This window comes from Sminthopsis crassicaudata, chromosome 2, assembly GCF_048593235.1.
Source record: "Sminthopsis crassicaudata isolate SCR6 chromosome 2, ASM4859323v1, whole genome shotgun sequence".
NCBI lineage: Eukaryota > Metazoa > Chordata > Mammalia > Dasyuromorphia > Dasyuridae > Sminthopsis > Sminthopsis crassicaudata.
The window spans coordinates 152,607,305-152,623,108 of NC_133618.1; the positions used below are offsets into that span (position 1 = coordinate 152,607,305).

The following is a 15,804-nucleotide window of genomic DNA, read 5'->3' on the forward strand; positions in this document are numbered from 1 at the left end:
AAATTGTCTACTCTTCCTTTTTGATTACTATCAATAGTATTACTAATAGTAATCAATAGGGTAATCTTATTACTCTTATCAATATTTATTAATTTTTTTACACATTCTAGATGTCAGAATTTATTTCCTGTGAATAGTTTTTTTTATTTGTTTTTTTCCTTTAATTTTAGAAGTTTTTAAAAAAACTATATAAAATCTTTTTTCCTTTGTATAATCAAGCTGATTACTTTTTGTTTCCAACAATATTTCCTATTGATTAAAATATCCCTGTTCCTTATATTGAGACAAATGTTTTTGCTTTTTTTCAGTTTTTAAAAAAAATATTTGAAAGTATATAGATTGGGGGCAGCTAGGTGGCTCAATGGATAGAGCACCAGCCTTGAATTCAGAAGATCTAATTATAAGCAGTTCAACTTTCCCATGAATTCTATCAAAATAATTTTATTCACTGTGCTGGTGAGAAGTAATTTGGTGTAATGGAAAGCATGCTGCATTTTGGAGTGTGAAGACCAGTGATTGTCTTGTAGGCCCATTCTATATTAACTGTCTCAAGATTGCTTAATCTTGGGCAGCCTGCTTAAAATTTCTGAATCTCATTTTGTTCATCTGTAAAATAAGAGTTTGATCTAGATGATTCCCAAATTCCTTGTGTGTTCCAACTCTCGGATTATGGAGCTATAATATCTTTAAGATATTGATGAAATTAATTTCTTTTTTAATTTCTTTTGTTCTCAGTATTTTTGTGAACTTATCTAACAAAGTACACACTATGTAGAAGGTTCTATACTAACTGCTAAAAAAGTAAAGGTTTAGGGATAAAGACTAAATATGGGATTTCATTAGAATAGAGAATTCCCAGCTGAGGCAAATCCTTCTACTAGTGTAGGTTGTCATTTTCTCTGCAATTTGTAGACATGGGGTGTTTCCTAAAGTACCAAGAGGATAGATGATTTGTCCATGGTGATTAAATTAGTGTATTTCAGATTCAAGACATGAACCCAGTTCTTCTGGCTTTAAGGCTGCCTTTTTTTTTTCTGAGGGTGTGTATGTGTATCTGTGGCCAGATAAGACTTCGAGGATAGACAAAGACTAAATCAAAATAGTATTGCCTTTAGGGAGCTTAAATTACCTATCTTTGTATGGAAGACATTTTACATGCCATTCTATACTGCCAACATTGGGGTAAGTTCTTTAGTTCTTAGTAAAATTTTTCTTAACTGGAAGGGCAAGTACCCAAAGAAGCTTACATTTGTGAAAACAGCTTGTTAAATAAAGGTTTTTTAGCTACAGTGATCTGAAAGTTTACAAGATAGTTCTATTATTTCATAAATGTTTCTGTATTTTGGTTTCACTTTATCATTGTCTCTCTCTGTGAGACTCTGTGTAGATGTTTCATCTCTCTCCATATATCTTTGTGTATATAAGTATCTATCTTTCCTCCCTTAATTCACAAAAATATAAGCCTTAGGATAACAAAAAAGTTATATTTTTAAAATTTTTATGTTTTCTCTGAATTTTAGAAGCAGACAAATGGCGTTTTTAATATTTTCTTTCTCAAATTTAAATGGAGAGTTTTTAATATTTTCTTTCTCAAATTTAAACTGGATTAATTTTTAAAATTACTTTTATGGTTACTGATTACATATTTTTTCATGCCAATGAACTAAATAGAAAAAAAGTGCCATCCACCCTTTTCTGCTTCTTTGTCAATTTGATGAAGTTTATGGACCCTTATGATAATGCTTTTAAATATATAAAATAAATAGGTTTACAAAGGAAATAAGTTATATTGAGATAAAGATATACAGATTCCATGAAATGTTTTTTTTTTTTCTTTCATGTCCCTTGGGTGTTTGTAGATGCAAAGTTAAAAATCTTTGCCTTAGAAAAGGGAGATTATGTGCTTTTAGTGAATTTATGGTCTAAAATGTTATTATATTGTTTTATTTAAGGAAAAAAAACTTGAATTTTAATCTTCTGATTTGCTTGACATAAAATATGTCATCTAGTTTTTCTTTTTGAAGATAATTATGTTTATGTTTTAAAAATCATCTTTTTCTAACATTTAGGTTCTTGGAAAAGCAAGTTTTAAATGATACTAGATATTCTTTTTTTTCATCTAGGTAGAGTGAAACATCTCTTGTCTTCCAAAATACCCATTGAAGGAAAGAAAATGTCATTTGTGAATGATCTGACAATTACCAAAGATGGGAGGAAGATTTATTTTACGGATTCTAGCAGTAAATGGCAAAGACGAGATTATCTGCTTTTGGTTATGGAGGGTACAGATGATGGACGGTAAGTGTTTATCTCTGTATTTCTTCTCAGTTATAGATGTCAAGAAGGATAGCTTAAGTAAAGTTTGTAACTTTTATTTTTATTTATTTAATTTTTTTGCTGATGCAGTTGGGGTTAAGTGACTTGTTCAAGGTGACACAGCCAGGAAGTATTACGTGTCTAGGGCCAGATCTGAACTCAGGTCCTTCTGACTTCAGTACTGGTACTCTCTATCCACTAAACCAACTAGTTGTCCTGCGTTTATAACTTTTAAAAGAATCTTTGGAGTATTTAAAAGCATTGATAGCATCTTTTGTTTGTGCATCACCTTCATTTCTAAATATATACTTTCCCTAGCAAGTATACTTTCCCTTGTAACAAAGAATAAAAAAGAAAGAGGAAAAAAAAAACAACAGTTCAATCAAACTAACCAGTCCATCAACTGAATCTGATGACAGTACATCACACACACATCACAGTGCATCATACCTTTTGCCCCCATTTCTTAGGATTTATTTTTTTCCCTCTGGAGCTAAACTTGGTCATTATAATAGTACAGCATTCAGATTCATTAAAAAATAATCATTTATATTGTTGAAGTCATTGCATAAGTTGTTTTCCTGATTTTGCTTATTTCACTTTAGTATATATGTCTTCCCAAATATATTTTCTTGCAGAAAAATAATATTCCAATACATCCACATACCACCTTTATTTGGCCATTCTTTAGTTGATGGGCATCTATTTGGTTTTTAGTTCTTTTCTTCCACATGAAGTGATTCTATGGGAATTTTGTTGTACAAATGAGGCTTTCTTTTTTGTATTTGATTTTCCTGAGCAAGATGAGTCTATTGTTCATCTATTAGTGAGATATCTGGCTTAAAGTGTATGAACATTTTAATAAATTTATATTATAGATATATTTCCAGATGACTTTTTAAAATGATTGATTCCAACATTTGTGCAAAAAGATTTGGAAGACAGGTCCCTACTAGGTTTTGTTAATAAGTAGTAATTATGGAAAAAAGACAGTGAAACAAGAAAGAAGAGATAAAATTAAAATAGGCATTTTTTCTCCTGTGATTGATGTTTCTGAATAAAATCTTCACATTGCTTTTGTTGCAACACTATGTTAGTTTTGTTTTGTGGAGCAGAGCTGTGTGTACACTGTGCTTATATATACACACACATATGTACACATAGATATATACTCAACACACATACATGTATGTTTGTGTTTGTGTATATATAGTTTTACTTCAAATTACTTAATTTGTTTGGTTGCAAGTGTTAATTGCCTACTACCTGAAATTCTTAATCTTGGAGAATACTTGTGTGGTGATAAGATAGAAAGCAAATATGTTTTTTTTTTTTTTTTTTTGGTAGCATTAGTATGTGCATAATCATTCAAGATTGCAAAGCCAGGCATAAAAAAATGGTGCCCTTTAATTGCTTAATTATTAATCTAAGTGCAAAGATACTTCTATGATACTGTGAGTTGGGGATCAGTTGGGAAAGTTCCATTATAACTAATTTTTAGAGCTAGTTAATAGCATGAGATTTGAATTCTTTTGGGAAGTCAGATTATGCAAGAATTCTATAGATCCATTCACCTGCTTAAGTTGTAGATTCTTTTATGCATTTCTTTTTGTTATCAAGTTTTTTTTTTTTTAATCTCAGGGATGTTATACAATGTTAACTTCACTAGCAATTTCAATCAGTTTTTCATATAGATTCCCAAAAATAATTTATCAACAGTTTTTCATGGATGTAACAATAAAGTTCCTTACATAGGAGAAAAATAAAAGAGTAGAAACATAATCATATGAACACTTGCTATTAAAGTAGGTGCATGATTTTTTCAAAGTGGTTACTTTTTCAACTATACAGATTACAACCCAGGCATATTTTGTCCTGTGAAATTATTGTTGATGTTAGTTAACAACTTAGCCATCCTGTTACATATTTTCCTCCAAATCTGAATCCATCATCCAGACCTACCTTACTTTCTAATCCCTCCACTTCTTGCAAGTCATTGTTTTCTCATGTATTATAGCCTTCTCATACTCCTCAGACATCTTATCCCATTGCCTTTTAGGTATCCTGCAAGTTTTGATTTTTAAAGATAGAGTGTTCTATGAGTCAATGATAAAGCAAGGCAGATGATATTAAACAAATGGGTTTTTGGGCTTGGGGACAATTTGTAATCATTGAAGGTGCTGCACAGTTTCATAAATGCAATTCATGTACTTCTCATATTCTTATTTAATTCTGTGATTAGCTTATTATCTATCTGCAATGCCAAGATATTTGCAGTATGGGACACCTCAATGGATTGCTTATCCAACCTATGTATTGTTGCCTGGATAGTGTGCATTTTTCATTTATTTGGCTTTCCCATCTAGACTGTTAAGCAGATCTCGTAAGTTTTAGGAGATTATTTTGTTGAAAATATTTGGCAGTTAATGTAATCAATACAATGCCATTTGCAAACAGTAGCATTTGGAGAATATATCATCATGTATAAGTAATTTCCTTAACATTTATATTTTAAATTACTCATTTTCTGTGAAAATAATGAATAGTTCTGGTGGCTCTACCTTACCCTACCTTATTTTTTGTTTGATATTTGGAGGATTGTTGTACAACTGCATCTATCAAAGATTGTTATATTTCAAGGAATCTCATATAATCTAAACATTTGAATGAGAGACATCTTTTTTAAGGAAAGCTTTTAAAATTGCATCTTCTTCTATAAAGTCAAACACAGGTAGAACCTAAATTCTTTTTTGAAGTAAAACATTTAATTTGGACTAAAACACTTTTAAACAAAAGGAATAAGAAGATCAATTTCTTCTACATTCCAGGAGTTAGGATCTCATTTTGGAGCAATTAGTGTGGAAAATGAGGGAGAAAATCCCCATTAAGAATCATGTCTGGTGTGAGAAGGAAATGGCAAAAAATCTCTGAGAGTCAAACTGAAGATCATCATAAGTGAATACATCTATGTAGCAATTGGATCCTTGTTCAAAAGATCCACTTGTTTCATCTCTGCTCTGTAGTCTGTCTCTCTTTGTTTTTTGGAGTCTCAAAAACATACTGAGATTCATGTGATCCTGAAATGCTACCACTAGAGACTTCCTTGTATGTATTTTCCCTTATATATCAGGATTTTTTTTTCATTATAGTGCAAAAAGATTCTACTTTTAAAAACCATGTGAATATTCTGAGCAAGCTTTTGATACAAGTGAGATAATGAACATCCTTTTAGTGGGTGAAACCAAGGCTTATTATGCAAGTGGAAATCTCATCAGATGATAGTGGCAGTTAACAGCTGAATAGAAGTTAAAAATTAGAGAGGTCTCAGCTACTCCCTGACATTGTAGAATAAGAGTGACTTTTTCACTGACCTCATAACTGGGCATCCACAGAGTTTTAGGGTTAAAGGTTTCTTAGCATGGCATTGAGATTAATTTGTATTCAGAACAGGTTCAACTATCTTCTGGAATGGAGTATACCCAAAAAAGCTTATCTTGATTGTCAGGTGCTCCTTGTGTTCAAGAGCTCCTGAGAGTCTAATATTAATTTAGATGATTTGAGTTTATTCCAGGAATACAACAATCAGTGTCTGTCTGTCTGTCTGTCTGTCTGTCTCTCTCTCTCTCTCTCTCTCTCTCTCTCAAAAAGGTTCTGTTAAAAAAAAAAAAAAACCTTGAATGAGAAGAATTTGGAAAATACTGACAACAACCTATTATTATGTGTTTTTGCTTTACTGCAGAAATTGAACACTCTGAACTATTTTGTGATAGAACTTTTGTAAATGAAAGTACACAAGTTCAACAGGCATTTATTGTGTCTTTTTAAATTTATGTCTGATTTCATATGGTAACCTTGGATCTCTCTTAGTTTGGACAGCTAGAGAATCTATGGAAGCTCTCCTGGATTTGATACTGCTATGGAATAATAGTGGCTCCAAACTTGTATCTCTGATGTTAATTTGGAAATGAGTCAGGCATTTCAATCCAGTTCATCTGTAGATGTGAATGAATTTCAATATCAGATCAACATCCTAAAGTACCCAGTAGATAGAGCAGGTTATTAAAAACATCACCAAATACCATTTATCCCTGCTCTTATATTATTGACGGGAATGTTAATTTATTAACAATTCATTTATTACTATTTTTCAGATTGCTAGAATATGATACTGTAACCAGAGAAGTAAAGGTTTTAATGGAGGGATTAAGATTCCCGAATGGAGTCCAGCTGTCTCCTGCTGAAGATTTTGTTTTGGTGGTAGAAACTACTATGGCAAGAATAAGAAGGTTTGTTATAGTTGTATGATGGAATAATAAGGCTTACTTATTATAATTTTTCCCCTATCAAGTTTCTATTCTTACTGATAATATTTTATTACTAAATTTTAAAAAATGTGAGATTACATTTTTTAACCATCCTACCTACTAGGGCCACTTTTATTTTCTATTTCCTATGGCTCAGTGAATAGAGTCCTGGGCCAAGAGTCAGGAAGCCCTGAGTTCAGATCTTGCCCCAGAAAATAGCTGTGTGACCCTGGACAAGTCATTTAATCTTTGCCTTAATCCACTGGAGAAAGAAATGGCACATCCCTCTAATATCTTTTCCAAGAAAACTCCATGGATAGTATAGTCTGTGGAATCATGAAGATTCAGATACAATTGAATTTTGGGCCTGTAGGTGGAACAAAAGATAGAATGCTGGGCATGAAATCAGGAAGACTCATTTTTATGAGGTCAAATCTGATGGCAGACACTTTCTAGCTGTGTGGCCCTTGAATATGTTTGCCTCATTTTCCTCCTGATGAGGTTAGTGGCAGTCAGAGAGTTATGGAAAATGGAAATCCCCTTTGGTTGACACAGAGGTTCAAAATGAAAGAATTCATGAACCTAAAGAGTTTTAGGTAGCAAAAATGGAAGTTTATTGTTGGATAGGAAGCCAGAGATTGACTTCTTAAGTGGCAAAGTCCTATTAAGGAAATGGAGGCTGGCACTGAGAAGAGAATGCCTTTTCAGTAGTCAGGGTTCTGCTTTGGACCTTCTGCAAAGAATGAGTTCAGAAATTGCCCTTTAAAAAGGAATCTTGAGGCTCAGATTTCAGGTTGAAAAGAAAGCCAAAGTCCCCAGGCCTAGGTGCTTATCGGTATCCGACTCAGATCTCCAATTGGAATTTAAAAGGATCTGGCATCCCCAAAAGATCTAAGGGGTGCTTTTTTACCAAGATTTCTAATTGAATAATGACACAATTTCTCTGGGGAGGGGGGGACGATATGCTTTCCCAGGAGGGCCGGAGACACAGTTTCACAGTGATAATTTTAAAGGGAACACAGTTTCACTTCCCCTTTACTCCTCTGTAAAATGAGCTGTAGAAGGAAATAATAAACCACTCCCATATCTTTGCCAAGAAAATTCCAAGTGGGGTCAAGAACAGTTGGATGTGACTGAAAACTAAATAAGAACAAAAATTTCACATACATATATTGAAAATTTGTTCCTATAAGATTCTACCCAATTTAAGATTAGTATATCATGATAGATCTTTCTAGACTATCAATTACTTCTTCTCCTGGTTCTTTCCTTTGTGCTCTTTTACTTTTGACTAAAGATACATAGTTTATGATAACTTCATTTCCTCATATATGCTGTAGAGAGAGAAAGTAGAGGTGAATGGGATCTTAGTGGTCATTGAATCCAGCCACTTTATTTTACAGGTGTGAAACTGTGGTCCCAGAAGCTGTGACTTGTTTAGCATCCTATAGGTAGAAAGAAAAGGACCCAGAATTTCAACTTTAGGTCTTATTCTAAATCTAGCTCTCTTTTCACTATATCAATGTATCTTGTATCTACAGCTAAAATGGGAATTTAATGTTCCTACAGTTTTCCATGAGTTTAGATTGCTAGAGGGTCAGATTGGGATAAAGTATCTTGATTTCTATCATTGTTATTTTTTTTTTTTCTTTCAGATTCTATGTATCTGGGCTTATGAAAGGTGGAGCAGACATGTTTGTGGAAAACATGCCTGGTTTTCCAGATAACATTCGACCAAGCAGCTCTGGAGGGTACTGGGTTGCCATGTCAACTGTTCGACACAACCCTGGGTTTTCTATGATGGATTTCTTATCAGAAAAGCCATGGATTAAAAGATTAATTTTTAAGGTAACTAAGATCTCTAGTAATGTGAACAAATGGAAAAATACTTACCTGTTATTTTAAAGGCCCATTTGAGTGCTAAATGTTCTATTTTTTATAGTTCTTTGTCAGTTAATTTAATAATTTAAGTAAACACATGAAAGATTATATGTGAGATTGGAGTAAATTAAAAATAATTAGTGGAAAAACAGCAATTTGGTTTCAGAATGATAAGTAGTACATGCTCTAAACACAGATTTCATTTTATGATATAAATTTGGCAAAATTGTTTGGCATTGTATAATAGAAATCTCCAATCTCTTCTAATCTAAGGCAGCCATTATTGTAATGGTTCTAACAACTCCGAACTCCATTATTTTTCATTTGATTTAGTCACTCTTGTAGTCTGAGAGATGGATACCTAGAATTTTAGTTTTCACAACCAGACTGGTCCTTGAAACTTGATCTAAAATGCTTTTCAGATAATAGGTACTTAATAAATGTTGATTGAATTGGATTATTCTCTCCCACTCCACATCCTTGCATTCTTTTACTGCTTTGTGCTACCTCAGGCAGAAGCATTAACCTGCCCTTTGACATGTTGATTATTACTATGTTGAGATTTCTAATCTCTCTTGAATAGGTAGCAACATTATGACCTGTGGAACTATACTCACTCCCTGCTAGTTTATTGGTACAGATTGGAGTTAGAGATGGAAAAGAACCCTGGATTTTCTGTGCTTAATATTCTGTTTACAAGGCACTTTCCCCCCATCAGTTGATGATAATAGTTAGCTAACAAGAGCTCTCATATGATGTAAAATAATAGCAGTACATACGTACTTTGCATAGCATTAACATATTTATTTTTATATGTCTTTATTTTTTTCTTTGCTTTGATTCTCAAAACATATATGTGATATAGAAAGTGTAGGTATAAACATTTCCATTTTAAAGATGAAAAAACTGAAGCATAAGTAGGTTAAGAGATTTGTCCAGCACAGAACAAGTTAGTGGTAGAGCTGGGAAGATCTATAGTTCCTTTAAGTCTTTGTTTAGTGCTATTTATACTATTTCATTATGTGGTAGATTAGAAAGAAGATGGATTTGGAGATAGTGAGCTTGAATTTAGATCCCAAGCACTATTTATTACTCATATGACTACTCACAGATCATTTTATTTCTTGTGGTCTCAGTTTTCTCCTCTATAAGATTAAAGAATTGAATTGGATAGAACTTTAAGACCTTTTGTTACTCCAGTCAAGGTACCTAGTTCATGAGTTGATGAATTCCAAAAGTATATTGTTGTTCAGTTGTTTCAGTCTTGTCCAATTCTTCATTATCCCATTTGGGTTTTTGGGGATAGTGGAATAGTTTGTTATTTTCTTTAACTTTTTCACCTCATTTTGATGAGAATTAGGTAAGGAGTACCTAAATGAAATTAGGGTTAATTGAGGTCTAGTGGCAGGTTCGGGGTACAGGGAGTCAAATAGAGCTCTCCTGCAACTCCTTTGGATTCGGCGTAAGGACACAGAGTTAAATGAGGTCTAATAGCGGCACAAGAGTTCTCTGTAAAGGAATTTACAGATCTGAAAACCTAGATTGATAAAAGAGGTTTATTTTGGGGTTTGGAAGTAAGGTTAAAGGTAGAAAGACACCAGGGCCAGGGCTGGTACCAGGCAAGCAGGGACCCTTGACAGAGCTGGCGTAAGGATGCCATGTTTGGGGCTCCTGCAAAGAGTGGGCTCCAGGGTTCCCCTTTTTATAATGGGGGCTTTTGGTAATCTTGAAGGTGGGTGGAGTCCCAGATTGGCTCCTGGCTTGTTTTGGCCAGGGTTAGAATTTGAATAGAATTCAATAGGTTTTTAGATAAGGAACTGTTTGTACTGGAGGTGGGGGGTTGGGGAAACCTGAGCAGATCATTAGAATGGGGGCTGGGACAGCCCAAGTTAGCTCAGATCCGATGGGGGCTGGGAATTAGAAAGGAATCTTAACCCACATCAATTTTACAGTTGAAGAACTGAGGCAAACAGTATTAAGTGAATTTCTCAGAGTCACACAGCTAGTAGGTGTCTGAGATCAGATTTGAACTCATGAAGATGAATCTTCCTGACTTAAGGCCTGGCATTCTAGCTACTGTGCCACCAAGCCACACCCCAAGAGTATAAAATAAGCACAAAATATCTGTATGTGACTTTCTGTGAAACTCTTAATTTTTATTGAATTTCAGTTGTCAGGCTAAAATTTTTGTAGGCTGTCAGATTTTATTAGCTATGCTAATTTTTAATCACATTTATAATAAGGATTTTCTAAAAATATTTATTTACCATTTAGTTTAATTCCAGGAAAACTGCTGCTTTGTTTATGGACCCAATATTGGCATTGAATATTGATATTTCTTTTAGCTGAAGAAACTCAGGATGAAAAACTATAATAGAAAAAAACAAACATAAGCTTGGATTACTATAGATATAGGTTCTGGTTTCAACTTTGCCACTGCCTTGTTCTATGACTTTGAGCAAGTAATGTTAATTTTTGTGCTTCTATTTTCTTTTCTTAAAAATAGAGATGATATCTATTTTTCCTAACTTCCAAGGTTGTGATCACAGTTAAGATAATGTGTGAAAGCACTTTGGAAAACTCAAATATTCTGATTCAGATGTTAAGTATTATTTTAGAATTTAATGTTGTACTTTCCTTGTATTCTTTGAACATAATATGGCTTTCATTATAATTTCATGGTATTATGAAATAATGTGAAATATTGCATGCTATGTGTGCATCTATGATTCTGTAAAGGATAATAGCTCCTCTTCATTGTATTTCCATGTGCTGGCCTGAATAATATATTACTGCCCACTCTTAAACTACAGTTAAGGTGTTTGTTTTTTGGTAAAATAGAGCTTAATGGAAAATAACCAGTATCCTATTTTGCACATGTATATATGGTAATGTTCACATTTAAAATGTAACATATATTTAGTTTTGTTTACTGTTGTTTGTCCTTTCTCAAAGAAGACTATGACATCAAGGAAATGATGCTGTGAGATTCAAATGAATTGGATTTAAATGAGGGTGGGTTGTACAGAGTCATCAGTTTCACTTTCTCTTTTAGAGCCATCTGGATTCATTGGCAAAATATAGATCAGGATGACTGGAGATTTGCTTATATTGGAATAATTTTTATGGGATTATAACTTAAGTTGTTATAAAAATACTATTTGGGAAAAAAAAGGGTACCCACTGGAAAATGTTTACTTTTTTGTTTTAACTTTTTTTTTTTAATTAAAGTTTTTTTTTTTCCAAAACATATGCATGGATCATTCTGCAACATTAGTCCTTGCAAAATCTTGTGTTCCAGTTCTTCACCTCTTTTTTAATCCCCTCACCTAGATGGCAAGTGGTCCAATATATGTTAAACATGGTAGAAATATATTTAACTTTTATTTAAAAAAAAAAAAAGAGAGATATTTCTGGTTACTTAACCTCCTGAGAAGCAGTATGCCAACAATTATTTATTAAGAATCTCTGTGCTAGGCATTGTATCTTGTATATTTCAGTAATAGCATCCAGTCCAGATAATCAATAAACTTTGCTTGTATTTATTCTTTACTTTCCCAACATTTGCTTCAGGAACAGGTGTTGTGGACCAAAAGGAACCTTTTCTTTTATTTTAAAGTTGTAGGATACCAGTATGCTAAAACTAGTAGTTTTATATTTTTAATTTATAATGAACCATGGTCAAAGGGCCATCACTTCATTACAAGCCTTGTGTGGAGTCTCTCCCAACTTAGCATACCTTCTCTTGATGAGGTTTAGATTTAGGAAAACCAAAATGAAATTAGGGTTTCTGTTGGTCAGGGTCTAATGGCAGGTTCAGGGTTTAGGGAATCAAATGGAGGGGTTTGTCTTCCCTGCAACCCCTTTAGGATCTGGTGCCAAGGGTAGGGAGTTTTGGGAACTCCCTTCTGGCGGCGCAGAGGTTCTCTGTAAAGGAATTTACAGACCCGAAAACCTAGATTGATAAAAGAGATTTATTATGGGGATTGGAAGTAAGGTTAAAGTCTGGTTAGGGAAGTAGGTGAGAATAAAGAGGGGATAGCACTGGAAAGAGTATTCTAGTGGAAAGAGGCTCCTTGGGATGCCAAGCATGATATAGCTAGCACTTTTGGAACCTCTGCAAAGAGAGGATTTTAGTTTGGCTGTTTTTATAATGAGAGATTTAGCTAAAGGGGGCCCTTGGGTGGAGTACCAAGTTGGTTCCTCACTGGGTTTCATCTAAAATTTGAATTGAATTCAATGAGTTTCAGGACTGAGCTGACCCCACCCAGATAACAAAAGTGAAAATCTTTGTCCTTCTGGGGTGGGGTCCCACACTGAGGCAGAGTTGAAGGAGATTTTCTCCTTTAAGGATTTTCAGAGTTTTGGGGTCCCCTCTTCACTCTGACTTTAAAGCAGAAATGGATAAAAATTTAACATTTCATACTTGTTTATACTTTTATATTTATTAATACAATTTTAGCATGTATTAATAGCTATGCTGCTTTTATTCATATATGAGGCCTTAGGACATTGTAAACCAATAATATCTGATTTATTTTTAGACTCAAATTGGTAAGTTATTTATTTTTTTGCTACATTTTGACCAGTTTATAATTTTGAACTTTTCATTTTAACTGATTGGCAGGTACCTTATGTGCCAACACAATTAGAGTTTAGCTATTAAGAACCTATTATGTGAAATAAACCATGGTCTCAGTCAGAAACTAAAGTCTTCTGATATGTTTCCTTTGTAGTTACTAAGTCCAGAAACGGTGTCGAAGTTTGTGCCTCGATACAGCCTTGTCTTGGAACTTGGAGACAATGGAGCCTACCAAAGAAGTTTACATGATCCAAATGGACTGGTTGCTGCCTATATTAGTGAAGTGCATGAACAAGATGGACTTCTTTACTTGGGCTCATTCAGATCTCCTTTTCTTTGCAAACTTAACCTTGATCTCCTTTAACCAACCAAAACGAAAACCTAATGGCACTGCTCTAGGAACGGTCCTGCTCAAATATTTTAGTGGTTAAGTACCTGAGGCACTCCTTTACCCATAGTCATGGCAGTGCATTTACCCATATTCAATGTCATCCCTTTACAGTGTAGCAGGGGAATATCCCAGCACTCTGCTCATCAGTTAGCTTTCCATGGTAGGACCTTTTCATCTCGGTTTACTTCTTTTAAAGACAATGATGGCTTTGGGAATTCAGGTAACAGAATTCTTTCATCCAAGAATATCTGCTCGTGTAGCAGTTTTCTAGGGAAATTCAAATTTTTTTAAAAATATACTTAAATAATTTAAAAGTTATTTCTGCTATTAGTTCTGTTCTTCCATCCTTAGCTTTGCTACCTGTGAAATAGGATTAATAACTACATTGAGAGGAGATTTGATATAAGCAGAAAGAAGTTATAGAAATTAAGTAAGAGTTACATTCTGAAGATTTATGCCAGAACACAGATTGCAACAATCTTGCACAACTGAAATGGTTTGTCTGGCTAGGCTTTTAGGTAGTCAAAGCTTTGCCTCTTGAGGGACATAACTAAAGGTTTTTAGGATACCTCAGTTCCTTTCAACTATTTAAAGGTCAGGTGCTGCAAGATGATTCTCTGGTGAAAGTCAGTTTATTTCACTAACACTGAGAGTCAATACCAATATCTCTTTCTAAAAAACTACATATTAGAGTTGAATGATGTCACCTAATAGATTCAACATGACAATGATTTCTTTAGAAGAATATGATTTGTTTGCTTTTATATTTTTCCCATCTAGAACTGCAGACATGGTTAAAATTACTACCTTCCAATGTCATGTTTGCATTGCTTACTTCTATAAATAGTTGTCTATTATATTAGTGGCAAACTACAGCAATAAGAACTATGTAATAATGAATATATTAAATTTGCTTTAATGCTATTTGACTTTTTTTGACTGTGTCACCCAGAAAATTATCTTGTTATATAGTATAATTATTATAACAATGTCTGAAAATTAATTCTGCACATTATCATCAGGAGGCCAATTTGCAGCTAATGTAATTTTATTTAGGAGGGAAATGTTAGATTTAGTATGGAAGTAATAGTGTATTGCTTGAAGAGAATAGTACTATCTTCCATAGGAAATTATGGTATACCTCGAGAAGCAACCCTATTTAGAATTCTCTTGAATTCATTCTCTTTTCCTTATCCTGAATTTAATTCTTTGTGGCCCTAAAGTTAGTCATGTTGCTTCTCTGTCCTTTTTTTCCAAATCCCTTCAATCTATAAATATGTATTAAGGAAATTGCTTTGGGGAAAGTTATTATTTTACATAGAATTTAGCATTCAAGTTTGGTAATTTAAATAGTTAATGTTTTAAATTGAGACTACATATGTACTAATTGAGTGGATACTACTGAAAAATGACTACACAAGATATCAATTGGGCAATTAGGTAACGCAGTAGATAAAGTTCCATAACTGGAGTCAAGAAAACTCATCTGGCTTTAGATTTTTATTAGCTGTGTGACTCTGGGTTGGTCACTTAATCCTGCTGGAGAAGGAAATGGCAAACCACTCCAATATGTTTGCTAAGAAAATCCCAAATGAGATTTTGTTTAAATAAAAACAAATAAGTAGTAATTATATCACTGCCTATTTTTTTTTAAACTGGGCTAACCTCATATTTAATACCCTTAAATGATTAGGATGTAGGGTCATAATATTAATCCATTATATTGAATTACTCATATATTGTTTTCTTTATGGAAGGGAAGTTAAGACAGGTAAAATCCTACCATGAAGCTATATAGTGTAACATATAATTAATATTGACTATTGAACTTTTTTGAGTGTTCAATGAATAATTTCTTATGTGACAGATATGATGTAAAAACAATAATACTTCTGGATCATGAAATCACAAATCTTTTTTTTTTTTTTTTTTTTTTGGCAAGGCATTTGGGGTTAACTAATTTGTCCAGGGTCACAAGCTAGAAAGTATTGAGTGTCTGAGCCTAGATTTGAATTCAAGTCCTTCTGACTTCAAGGCTGGTACTCTCTCCTCTGTGCCACCTAGCTGCCTCATCACAAGATTTAAAAAAAAATTATAAAACAATCATTCAATAGTGGTATGTTGAATCACCATCTTAAGCTTTTAGTGGAGTAAATTACTTTTACCTTTGTCAATTTCCTAGCATCCTACATAGATAATGAAGAGCTATACTTTTCAGGCCTTGATTTTCACAAATATTAATAAATCTAGGAATGTTGGTATTTACCATTGTTTAAGAAGGTGACTCAGTTTTTTTTTTTTTTTTTTGTCAGATACTGATTTGCAGTATC

At 33.4% G+C, this 15,804-nt stretch overlaps 1 protein-coding gene across 1 annotated transcript in view; it reads left to right on the forward strand.

Annotated features, from left to right (window-relative positions):
* APMAP (adipocyte plasma membrane associated protein) overlaps positions 1-14,398 on the forward strand; it is a 55,266-nt gene extending 40,868 nt beyond the window's left edge. The window contains exons 6-9 of the mRNA XM_074287711.1: positions 2,124-2,298; positions 6,468-6,602; positions 8,276-8,468; positions 13,238-14,398. Of these exons, the coding sequence (XP_074143812.1) occupies positions 2,124-2,298; positions 6,468-6,602; positions 8,276-8,468; positions 13,238-13,447 (713 nt within the window). The 3' untranslated portion in view covers positions 13,448-14,398. The remainder of the gene's footprint in view (positions 1-2,123; positions 2,299-6,467; positions 6,603-8,275; positions 8,469-13,237) is intronic.
* The last annotated feature ends 1,406 nt before the right edge of the window (positions 14,399-15,804 follow it).